The sequence below is a fragment of the Podarcis melisellensis genome, assembly GCF_964234715.1.
Source record: "Podarcis melisellensis genome assembly, chromosome: Z".
Classification (NCBI taxonomy): Eukaryota; Metazoa; Chordata; class Lepidosauria; order Squamata; family Lacertidae; genus Podarcis; species Podarcis melisellensis.
In genome coordinates, this window is record NC_138547.1 from 12478107 (window position 1) to 12490455 (window position 12349).

At 45.0% G+C, this 12349-nt stretch overlaps 1 protein-coding gene across 1 annotated transcript; it reads left to right on the forward strand.

Moving 5' to 3' along the window:
• The first annotated feature begins 1816 nt into the window (after positions 1 to 1816).
• On the forward strand, positions 1817 to 11821 carry ARPC5L (actin related protein 2/3 complex subunit 5 like). Its single transcript, XM_081896664.1, has 4 exons — positions 1817 to 2071; positions 8710 to 8782; positions 9835 to 10011; positions 11181 to 11821. The coding sequence occupies exons 1-4, from the start codon at positions 1908 to 1910 to the stop codon at positions 11241 to 11243; spliced, it is 477 nt and encodes a 158-aa protein (XP_081752790.1). The 5' UTR covers positions 1817 to 1907; the 3' UTR covers positions 11244 to 11821.
• Positions 11822 to 12349: the final 528 nt, after the last annotated feature.

The window sequence follows — 12349 nt, forward strand, 5'->3', positions numbered from 1 at the left end:
GCACAATACTTCTTTATGATAATTTTAGTATTTTACTGCTGTTTTGTTGATTGTTTTAAAGGTGTGGGGTGGAATCTCAGATTGTACTTTAATGGAAGCCTACAGCTTCTTAATATTTTTTGGATATTGCAATCTATGCCCACTAAGCAGCATATTGAGAGCACTCTTGTTCAAGACCTGAATATTTCTTTTGAAAAACACAGTGGAAATGGATATTGCCCTCACACTACCTACAAAAAATATATAATTTCCCCCCATTCTGAAACACAACTATGGACTAGCAATGTTTCCTCTTCTTCCTGTGGATTTTTTAAAAAGAGTGTGCACACACGCAGATGCAGTAATACCTGCCCATGCTCCAAGAATGGAAAAATATAGCGGAGGAGTGATTAAGATGGGAAGTAATCCCAAACAGCATGAATATATTCCATCAAGCTCTTGCCACTGGTGTGGATGGCAAATGGCAGAATAGCAATGAATATGAATGACTTAGAAACTGGAATGTGAGGACACTAGTGTCCCAGTCACATGCACACAAAAATAGGATCCCAGCAATCCATTTGTGCAATAACTCCCCTTTGTCTGGAAGCAACCATAATCTAGCATTTGTTGTAAATAATTTGCCAAGCTTGATTATAATTTTTTTAAATGTAGATGTACACTGAGTGATTTGAGAGACTGAAGTGTAACAGTACAGTCATACCTCAACTTACAGACGCTTCAGGTTGTGCGTTTTCAGGTTACGGATGTGCCGAACCCCAGAAGTACCAGAATGGGTAAATCCAGGTTTTGGCGCTCACCTATGTGCAGGAACACTAAATCACACTTTGCGCATAAGTGCCAAATCACAATCTGCGCGTGCACAGATGTGGTGCTGCGGGTTCGGAACGTGCCTCCCGCATGGATCACGTTCGCAACCGGAGTGTCCACTGTACTTGTTTTGTAGGCCCCTTGAAATGAAACTGACTTGACCAGCTTCTTAGACCTGCAGTAATTCCCCTGCCTCCCACCCTCCCCAGCCTCCTGCCCAGGGATTTGCAATATGATGCACTGAAAACAAAGCAGACTGGCTGGATTTTTTTTTAAAAAAATGAAGCTAATTGGAGGGAAATTTAAACAAGTAAAATGTGAAATGAATTGAAGTTGAATTGGACCGAGGTAAATTGACCTGGGTGTTGAAAAGGGCCAAAGTTCAACAGAGAAACCGGAGTGAATTGAGGTGAAAGTGAATCAGGTTCTCGTAGTTGTTTATATTAAGAGATTAGGCAGATTGACAAAACCGCATTGTGGTTTATGAATTGAGGCCGCGGACACGCATATGCATCTTTATTTAAAAGGTGCACTTTTAATTCGAATCCCAAATCGAAGTGGCACTGAAGGAAAGGGGCCATAGCTGTCAACTTTCGGATTTGAAAATAAGGGATCAGTAGCCTCACCTGTCCCGGGGACAGGACTGTCTACGGGATATCTAACAATCCGGGATAGCAGCGGGAAACTGCGCTGGAATAAGGGAATTTCCCGCAAAAAAAGGGAAGGTTGACAGCTATGGAAAGGGGCGAGAGCGGGAAAAAAAGATGCTCCGGGCGGGCGGGGAAGGTGGTTGCGTTGTGAGGTCACGTGGGTGAGACCGGCTGGAGGCGGAGTGACGCAGACCGAACGGGAGCTTCTCCTCCTCACTCTTTCTCGCCCTCCGCCCTCGCCGCAGGCCAGGCCCCGCCCAGAGGGTGGGTTGACCGCGCCTGTCAGTCGGCCCCGCCCTCGCCCTGGCAGGCGGGCGGGCGGGCGGGGTTTCCTTTTCCGGGCAGTGCTGTCCTGAGGAGGGAAGTGTAGCCTCGGCGGCGGCGGCGGCGTGCGTGGCTGTGGCGGCGGCGCCTCGGGAGAGCGCCCGGCTGCCGTCCGGCTCAGCTATGGCGCGGAGCTCGCTCTCCTCGCGCTTCCGCCGCCTCGACATCGATCAGTTCGACGAGAACCGCTTCGTGGAAGAGCCCGACGGCGCCGATGCGGGGAGCGGGGCCGGCGCGGCGGAGGCGGAGGGAGGAGCCGGCCCGGAGGTGGAGGCGGCGCTGCGGCAATATCCTTTCTCGGCCCGAGCGAGCGACCCCGGAGGCCCCTCGATGTCGCCCACCCTTGACTGGCAAGGCGCCCTTCCAGGGTTTCAGGCAGCGGGGTGGGGTGCGTGTGGGATGGGTGGGTGGGTGTCTCTGTCTGTCTTCCAGGCTTCCAGCCCTCCCTAGAGATGTCGTTGGGGATTGAACTGGAGACCTTTCGCGTGCAAAGCATGTGCTGTGCCACTCAGCTGTGGTCCACCCCCATTAGAGATAAAGTGAAATGCTAGTGCTGAATAAAGATGTGCTTTTAAATACAGAGTCACACCGTCGGTCCGCCTAGTTCAGTGTTGTCCGCACGGACTGGCAGCAGCTCTCTAATAGGGTTTGAGGCAGGGGGATCTCTCCCATCCTTACCTGGGGATGCTGTTGAGGATCCAGCTAGGGCCCTTCTGCATGCAAAGCTAATGTTCTGTTGTTTGAGCAAGAACTGCTAAATAAAAAAGGAACGTAGGAAGCTGCCTTATTCTTTTTTTCCTGTGTGCCTTGGGCATTGCTTCTCTTAAGCCTCCCTCTATTCCCCCCCCTACCCGTACTCTTTTGGAGATCCCTTTGTTTTTGCCCACTTTTGTCTCTGTGTGCCTCAGTGCCTTCATTTCCTGCTACTCTCTCCCCAGTGTGCTTTGGGGCACTTCTCTGCTGCCCACCTTTCTCCCTCTTCTCCCATATGGGCCATTACTTCTCATCTTTATTCTCTTCCCTGCTCTGTTTCATGGGGCATTCTTTTTAAACCCTTTTCTCCCCATGTGCCTGAGTGCTTTCATCTTTCCCACTTCTCTTCCCATTGTCTTTGTATTAATCTGTGAAAAAACATTAATTTTATCCAGAACAGGGATTCTCCTTTAAGCTCAATGTGAATTGAGGGATCACCTCATAATGTTTTTTACCATATAGGGGAAGGACTGTAGCTCAGTGGTAGTCTTTGGTTTGCATGCAAAGGGTCCGATATTTCCCCTCTGACATCTCTAGGTAGGACTGGGACAGAACCCATTTTGAAATCCTGGGTATCTGCTGCAAGTCAGTGTGGACAGTACAGAGAATAATGGACTCAGTAATGGGTACTGACTGTTTGAAGGCCACTGTGCTAGATTGTCCTCCTCTGCCTGATCTTTCCTTCCCTGATAGATTCTATGGAGTTGGTTGTATCTCTTGTTGTAGCTGCTTTTATGGAGAAGGCACCATTCTTTTATTTATCCCCCCTCCCTGGAATATTTCTGTCCACTTCACTGCTTATCATTCTCACTCTTTGAGCAACTGTCACTGAGGAGGAATGTAGACTTTGCAAGATCAGGCAAGTGCGTAGTTAGCCATTTACCCTACTGTGAAACTCTGGAAAGCCTTGAGAACATATTCATCCTCCTAAACACCTCATCTCTGACTTTCCCCTTTTGGCATTGGCAGAATTTGCTTCACATCCAAACACCGTCTCTCCTTTTGTCCAATAAGATAGCTAGAGTTTTATCCAGTGTTAGTCCTACACCCATTGAAATTGATGTGCATGTCACTCTTGGTTCATTCATTTCAGTGGGTCTGCTCTGAGCAGAACTTAGTTGTGCACAACCCTTAGCTTCCTATGATTTCATTTAGTGGGGGGAGGGAGTCCTCCTTTACCTAGTACAATGGTACCTCAGGTTACAGACACTTCAGGTTACAGACTCCGCCAACCCAGAAATAGTACCTTGGGTTAAGAACTTTGCTTCAGGATGAGAACAGAAATTGCGTGGTGGTGGCGGCGTGGTGGCAGCAGGAGGCCCCATTAGCTAAAGTGGTACCTCAGGTTAAGAACAGTTTCAGGTTAAGAACGGACCTCCAGAACGAATTAAGTTCTTAAAACCAAGGTAACACTGTAATGGACTTCATAATAACCACGTTTTTCTTCCATCAGAGGGTCTGGGTAGTCCTCAGGGGTGCTCATCCTTTTTTAAGAAGGCAGAGGTTGAAAAGGGAGGGGTATGGATGGAGCTGGCATTTTAAAATCGCCCAGGGTAGGGTGAAGCAGCCTCTAGTGAAGGAACTGTCTTAACGGTTGGTCCTTAATGCCTATAGCCTTCTGGAAGTTGTTTTACTTGTACTGGTTGCTGATTGTAGCCATTCGTGTCTAGTCATTACAAGGAGGGGCAGCTTGGGTCTGGAAAATTGTGTGAATGATCCGAGGAGCTTCAGATACCTGCAGAAACACTGTCTGAAAAATGGGTGTGTGTGCATCTGAACAGGCTCTGTTGGGGAAGGGTTTTGAGTGTGTAGAGAGACCAGGTGATGTTGCAGGGCAGGTCACCATGGTATGAGGTTAGCCCTACCCCGCGGCTTTCCACAGTGTGTAAGCAATTAAAAACATGCGTAAGGGTCGTGAGGCAGGCTTCCGTCATGCATGGAATCAGGTTTGGCAAGAAGGCACTTGCCTTACTGGATCTCTGAAGGGTGCTGGTGACAGGGGCGGGCTTGTTCGTGCCAGCCGGAATTGGCAAATGTGGCCCTGCCTGTGCCTAATGGTGAAATGGGAGCCTGTGCTTTCTGGAATGAGGAGCAGAAAGTCCAGTTCAGAGACCAACAGGTCAGGAAGCTATTGCTTCTGTCATTTCCAGGAGAGAAAGAAAGATGTTAAAATATGAGTGTGTGCTTTTGCTCCAAAAAAAAGATGTTGAAATGTAACCAGAGCTGAATTGATGCAGCTCTTGTCTTGGACAGTGCTTGCTGAGAGACTGAAATAATGTATTTAAAGTGTGACCTTGTACCGTCTGTAATATTCCAAGGAGGCCAGTGACAGCTGACGCACTACAAAAGACAGGAAAGGCCAGCATGTTACAGAATCAATAGTATTATCAGCTCTTTCATGGGTTCAAACAGTATATTTGCTGCTGGGTTTGTCCTATCTGCTTGCTTGCTTTCTTGCTCTCAGTAGTTGGCATGTGTATCTTTCCAGCAAGAATAACCCCATAGATTCAGAAGTATAAGCTTTATGAGATGAAGGGGATGTGACTCACAATGGCAGAATTATGAACAGAAGTGTTAAATGCTTTGAGATTCTCAAGATGAGATGCTTTGAAACAGTATTGTTCATGCTTCTAATGATGACTCTCCCAGGTGTGGCACCTCTTGGCTTTCTCTACCTTTCATCTCCTTTGCCATTGGATTTCCATAAGTTGTTCTTTTCGTTAAATGGAACACACTAGTCTCTGCACTTAAATATTGTTATTCTTTGCTGAGAGTAGGCTGTGCAGTTGGTAGAAGCATATTTCTGCTTGGCTGAAGAAGTCCTGTGAACTCTGTATGAAAGCAATTTCTAGAGCTTGGGTTCCTGCTTTGGATAGGCGTCTTTTTAATTTTTAGGTAGCTGTTAGTTATGCCAGAGTCTGAAATCCAAAGTTAACTGCATCCTTGTAGATAACAAGAATCACAAATCAACATGATTGTTTTTTCACTCCTCATTTTGTTGTTTAAAGCTGTGGTTTACAAACTTATTTCTGGGATTCTAGGAGCCCCTCCACAAGATTAGTAATTTGGGGGTGGGGGTGCTTCCTGAAAGATTGGTTAACTAACAAACTATCTTCCCCTGCAATGTACAGCCTTAGGTTTTTATGGGGCTACAGTGATGCAGTGCATAGTTACAGTGCAGTAACCTTTAGGATTATCTGCAATGCAAATGTATTCTGCACCAGATATGAATGGGGTTCTTTCGCAGACAGATCTGCATAGAAGGTATTCCCTGTAGAGATGTGAAGTTTGAAAAACATGGGTTTGCTGCCGGTGAGGGTAGTGTTGTAGTGTTTGAAATTGGCCAGCTGCATTTTGCACCTGCCTGTTGTCCACTTGCTACCTGACATCTTCACCATCTGGAGGTGCACGCCTGGGGATCATTGGCTCTTGACTGTTTTCACACACCAATACCACATCCTGTAGAATTCTATCAGTTATATTTTATCTGCACAATCAGAATGAATTTCAGGAACCAAAATGCTTTTTCTGTGCAGCCTGAGCTGAAGCAGTGAACAATGTTATAATTAATTGTAGCTTGTCTTCACTTACCCCACCCTACTGCCCTGCTCACAGTTGTGAAGAATATTCTTATGTTATGAATGGTCCATATCACCATTAATAAAAGAGATAGGAAGAGGCCAATACATATGTTGACTGTCCCTGGATCAAGTGACTTTTCTTCTTTAAGTTCTCAACGCTTTTAACCTAGCTCAAGGTTGTCCTCTAAACTAGCCAGATATTTAACTGATAATCAATCAATCATAGTCAGTCCAAAACTGAAAAATAAGACTTTTGAGATATCTTGCCCCCAAATGGCAACTAGACATTCCGTTTTGGAGACGGAAACCTTGGTTTAAGGAGCCATTTGGTGCCTAGTTTATATATCTGAGTTTCTGACACTAGGTGAGTGTTGTGGGTGATTTAGGGTCTATTCTTCATCCCTTAGTGAATGAAACAAGACACTTTGGGTGCTGTTCTTCCAGGATTTGCCAAGTTGTGAAATCACCATTACTGGTGAATTAAATCAAACCATTGAGAGTTCCTATGAAGGAAAAGAATATTCCACTCCCTGCTGTTTTTTGCAACTTTTCAGTGAATGAAGAGTTAAACTGGTATAAAGATGATCAGAATAACTCTGCTGCCAACCACCGAGGGACATAACCCAGATTGTTCCTTTTATTAAGAGGTCAATGCCTTTTGAATTTGAATGCTGTAACATGCATAGGTCACACAGGCTTTTTCTGTGCTGCTAGCATATTTGGATGTCTTGTCTCATTTAGTCTATACAAAAAATTATTTACCACTTACTGTAACTAAAGGTTTTCGCTTCTACCCTTGCCTGCAAATTCATTTGCAGTGTATAACTTTGGTGGTTAGATTGCAGGAATTCCTGGTCTCCCAGCAAAACTGGTCTGTGTACTGGGATGTGACAGTGAATTAGAACTGTGGTGCTGAGGAGTAGGGCTGTGTATTTGCTATTTTAAAACCTCAAGTTTAATCTTCCAAACTGGTGATCTGAAACCTGACCTTTAGCACCTTGCTCAAAATGTTTCTATGGTAGCTTTTCTTGTTTTGTGAGAGACAACAGTACAAGAAAATTTGAAGGATCCTGTGTTGGTTAAAAGAGTGTTGAGAAGAAACAGGTATCAGGTAGTTGAGAAGATTGCATAGGTAGGCAGTGGGACTCCCCTTAGCAACTGCCTCATGTATATTGAGGAAATCACTTACCTTCTTGCTACTGTTTAGCTGCAAATGTTCTAGTTAGGTGCCCAAGACCAACTAAAAAGGTTGAGCAGTCTTCAGTTTCTTGTAGCTACCCTTAAATTTGGAGTTGTGGTGTTCATGTGGGGTGCTGGGTATATTTGAGGAAAGTGAGTGTGTGCCCATATCCATCTCCCACCACCATTCAGCTGAATGGACATTTGAGACTGCTTCCCTGAAAGGCAAAAAAAAATAGCCTTAGTTGCTGTGTAGGCTGCTACTTGCTCACTGGTTTCAAGGCTGGAAGTCCTCTTATATGTGTGCCATCCATGAGACTGGTTGCAGGCTGTTTAGTTTTCTTTTTGTGTGTGTATGTGGTGGAAGCATGTGTTTGTGTGTGTAGACGGGTCTTTGCAAATTTAGCAGCCCTAATTCATTTTAGTGAAAGGTTTGAACTTTGTATGGGTTTAAATTCCTTGCAGCCACTGGCAACACCAGCTCACTGCTGCTGTGAGTTCAGTCTTACTCATTTCAGCTAAGTAAAGACAACCATAAAAAATAAGGGGCGCTTTTAATCTTTAGTGTGTTTGTGGAGATTTAATAATAAATGCAGCCTTTTTGTCTACTGTTCCCTTGGTGTCTTTTCTGATTCCTTGGTATCCTGGCAGCCGCATAAGTAGAACATAATATTATTATCATTTTAAAGAAGCTTTAAGGAGAAAGATTAACAAAATCAGATATGTTGTAATAATGGGAGAGTTATACTGATAAGTTCCAAGGATGTCTGAGACATCAGGTTTCCTTGATCTGATGGTTCTGTCACTTCTGCTTTGGATGATAAAGGGTTTCCTGTCAACTATAATGTGAAGTTTCTTTTAATAAGTGTAGAGGAGATTGACCTTGGCACGGGAGGAGGCTTTCCTTGCAATCAGTGATGCTTTGTGTGATGGAGATTCTAATGGACTCCTTGTGGAGTAATTTCAGGGCAACAAAAAATGAAAGGCACTAAATAATGTTCATCACTTGGGAGAGGGGAGCAAGTTCTAATTTTGGAAGACTGGTTCCAGCTTCAATGTTTTTCCTTTATTTGCTTGATAAATGAAGTGCCTTGTGGGGCATCTTTGCCTGCCTCACACACACTCAACGGATGCCCGTTTCTGTAACTGGTGAATTAGGGATTGTAGTGGTGGAAGCCAGGTCGTCAGCATTTCCTTTACTAGAGGGAATTGTAGGCTGCCTGGCAATGGTTGGGTTTCCTCAGGGTTGGTCAGTGCCCAAATTGATGTCCTTGGGTCTATCTAATGCGTCGCTGTGCAGCGAGTGCTGAGAGACCCTGGTTAAATTTCCAGGCCTGGTACAGGGTGCTGGTTTTGTGTGTGTTGTGTGGGTCAGCTCAGTTGCTTTAGTTCCTTGACTTATGTGGCTGCACAGGTGATATGCTCAGAGCTTTCCATGCGGCTTTACAGAATTCTCCTGTCAACACAAAGAACCATGCAGCAAAGGTAAGTTGAATCCTGGAGAAAGTCATTGTTTTGATAATCAGAAATGCTTAGAATCTGGAGACCTTCTGGTTACAAACACTAGAATGTAAAGTGCCTGTCTCCCTAATTGCTCACCAGTGCCTGGCTGGGGGCACCCCATTTTTGTATTGCTCTTTTTTAAAAAAAACCACAAGCCATCAAAAATGTATTACATAAACAAATTCCACATTGCCTTGAAGAGGAAGAATAAGAGTCATCTTAAATCCTTCAAGAACATCTTTCCAGAGATTGTGTTACAGTTACGCTTAGTTGTGGTAGTAATGAAGCTACTCCGTATATCTTCATAAATGCCATCTTCCACTGCTTCCTGATGCCACAGCTCCAACATATTGGGAGCATGGTTCTTCCCAATGTCCTGCTACTACCAGGGCTTTTTTTTCCAGCCAGACCTCGCCAGAACTCAGTTCTGGCACCTCTCAGGTGGGCACTGTTGCCATTATAAGTTCATGGTGAGTTCCAGCCCCCTTTTTGCTAGAAAAATAGCAGTGGCTACCACCAATATAACAGCAGTCAACCAAAAGCTCACCAAGCTAAGGGTATCTTTTCCGGCAGAGAAGGTTCTGAGCATTCCTCCTTTAATCAACATTTATTAGTCATTAATCACCATTACCAGGTATCATAAAATGTAAAAGATAGTACTGTAGTACAGTACTGTTGAACAATCTTATAAAACACAGGGGTTCCTCATTGACAAGGGAGATGCACTCTGTACATGCCCTTGTGCTTTATTTCTGAGGTTCATAGTTCCTAATTAAATCTTCCCAACTCTACCTCCTAAACTTCTTTTCCACCCCTCCGCCTTTTTTATCTCCAGATCTTCATTCACTGCCCTGTTGACCCCATAAGGTCAATAGTGACTGCTTTGGGAAAGACTGATCTAGTGTGTTTTTGGTAATATGAAAAGACTTGTTTCTGGATCCTGCCTTTGCTGTTAAGTGAGTTCCTGGGAAACAGCTGGTGTTGGTTGGGTTTTATTTGCGGTCTTATTCTTCTCTTGTTGCCTGTCTCTCCAGGAGCGGGCCCAGGAAGTGGTGCTGAAGGTTCTGACCTCCTTTAGAGGCAGCGAGATTGAGCAGGCTGTGAACTCCTTAGACAGCAACGGTATTGACTTGTTAATGAAGTACATTTATAAAGGATTTGAAAAGCCAACAGAAAATAGCAGTGCAATACTACTCCAGTGGCATGAAAAGGTAGGTGATTTCTCTCCCAGCTTGGAGGTCCTAATCCACGTGGTTCAGCAGGTCGGGCCTATTTTTGAAGGGCCAGTGACCTGTCACTGCCCACCTGTACAAAACACTCTTGCCTGCAAGAGGATGAGGATTGGGGCGAGGCAGGGGAGGGGCTCTTGAGAAGTGTAATCTATGGAGGGATGAAAATGCAACATACAAAATTAGAGTTGATGGCAAGAAAGACATAAATGTTGTACCAGCCTTTCTGTTAGTGACTTTTCCAGGGTTGGCAGTGCAGCGATACTCAATACTTGCCTCTCAAGAGGTGCAGATGTACCAGTGGGCGGGTTGGGGACGGACGACTTTTGTGTTCTCATGACAACATGAAACCTGTTTCTGCTTGCTTTCGTTTCCAATGGTAACGACAGCTTGTGCCCAAAGTGGGCTGATGTGGCGGGGATGGGGAGTGTGGAGTTTGTGAAATCAGATAGCTTAGAAAGAAGAGTTTCTGGGTGCCCTGCCAGGCTCAGAGCAGCAAGGTGTTTCCAAGAGATGTTTGGTACAGTGCCTGGCTTGTGCACCATTGTTTGCACCACTCTGCAGGGCTGTAAGTGCAAAGAAAAGAAGCCTGCCTTGTGCTGCGGTTTCTCACAGCATCCAAGAGCAAATTCAGCCACCTGAGGGTATGAAGCTGCACCTGCCCAAAGCCATTACAACTGTAGGGTTATGGAGGCTGGCCTTGCTTATGGTTTCCCCATCCCATGTGCACATAAGACTCGGAATGAAGTCTAGCAGAAGCTCCCATCTTCAGCTATTCAAGCACAGCATTCTCCCTATCTTATTGCCTGGCCTGGGGTAAAGGGATTCATAGAGCCAAAGGGCTAACAATGGGGGGGGATCAGTGAACTCCACATAAAAAAGCAACATTAAAGTCAGCAGAAAACTGGTGGGTTCTTCTCTCCTCCCCCCCCCGCCTCAAAAAAGAAAAGAAAAAAGAAATAGCGAGAGATATTGATACAGCCTGGTTAGTCAGCCCATAAAATTAACTGGTTTTACATGAAGAGGTGGTGTACCTTTTTTAGAGGTTCTGCAGATTGGGTGAGCACAAATGCTTATCATTCACTGCCTCATTTGCTGGGGTGGGCTTGAACTGGCCCATAAACTAACTTTTCTTTCTCTTCCTGTTGCAGGCATTAGCAGTAGGTGGCCTAGGCTCCATAGTCAGAGTCCTGACTGCACGAAAAACTGTTTAAAAGACTTTATGTTCTCTGGAATTGAGACACCAAGAACTCTGTTGGAGTCAGGAAGAAGTACTGGCTACACCGATACTTTGGTCCACTCTTCTAGGAACCACAATCTACTGAATACTGTGTGTGTATGTGGCAGGCGGGGGTGTCCCCCCTTCCTCTCTTGGAACAGTGTCCTTTAACAGAGGTGGTGGTGGTGGTGGGGCAGTTTTATGTATTCTTGTTTTCTGACTATCAAGGCAGGAGCTGGGAGGGGAGTCTGTGTTGTGAAGGGAAGTGGGGGCAGCCCGTTTATGTGCAAGCACCTGCTTCCAGAACAGCTATTGCTCTAGCCAAGTGTGTGTGGGTGAGTGAGACATTAATTTAAATTTAACAATTATTTGGGATTTTGGGATGGGGCTGGGTGGGGAGCTGTTATGTCAGATGCAAAATGAGAATACCTTGTTTTGGGGGTTGGAAAAGGGTTTTATTATGCAAGAGAGCTTTTTGTACATAGTTGGGACTAGGTGGGCTGAGTATGAAGTTGGTTTCATGTAAAGTGCCTGCTGCTCTTTCAAAATAAAGTTCTTGGATGGTTAGAATAATTAGCAATGGATTTTAATGGGAGTGGGCTGCACCCTATTCTGCCTATACATCCAAACACATACATTATGCACACCCACACACATTCTCTCTGCCAGGTTTTTTTAAAAATAAAAATAACCTACTGCTACTATGTGGTAGAGCTTTCATATTTTTTCCATGGATGTCACTTAGTTGTCCATACATTCCTGCCTAGGAAGCTTAGCTTTTATATTTAAATCATGTACCATTTGGGTTTGAGGAAGCTGAAATTGATTCTGATATGGTGGAAGGCAGCAGTAGTCTGCTTTATATGTTTGAAAATCCAGATTTTCCACATTCAGACACTAATCTCGCACTGCTAACTAGTTGCCCATCTCCCCCCAAACGATGGTGGTAGACAGATGAGTCTTGTGTCAAAATAACACATTGTACAAGTCTTCCTAGCACAGATCAAAGGCTAGTTTCCACAATAGCAGCTGCTAAGATGCCTTTAAGAAGCCCACAAGTAGGACCCGTTGTTCTTGCAGGGTAGTATGTAGCCATTAAAG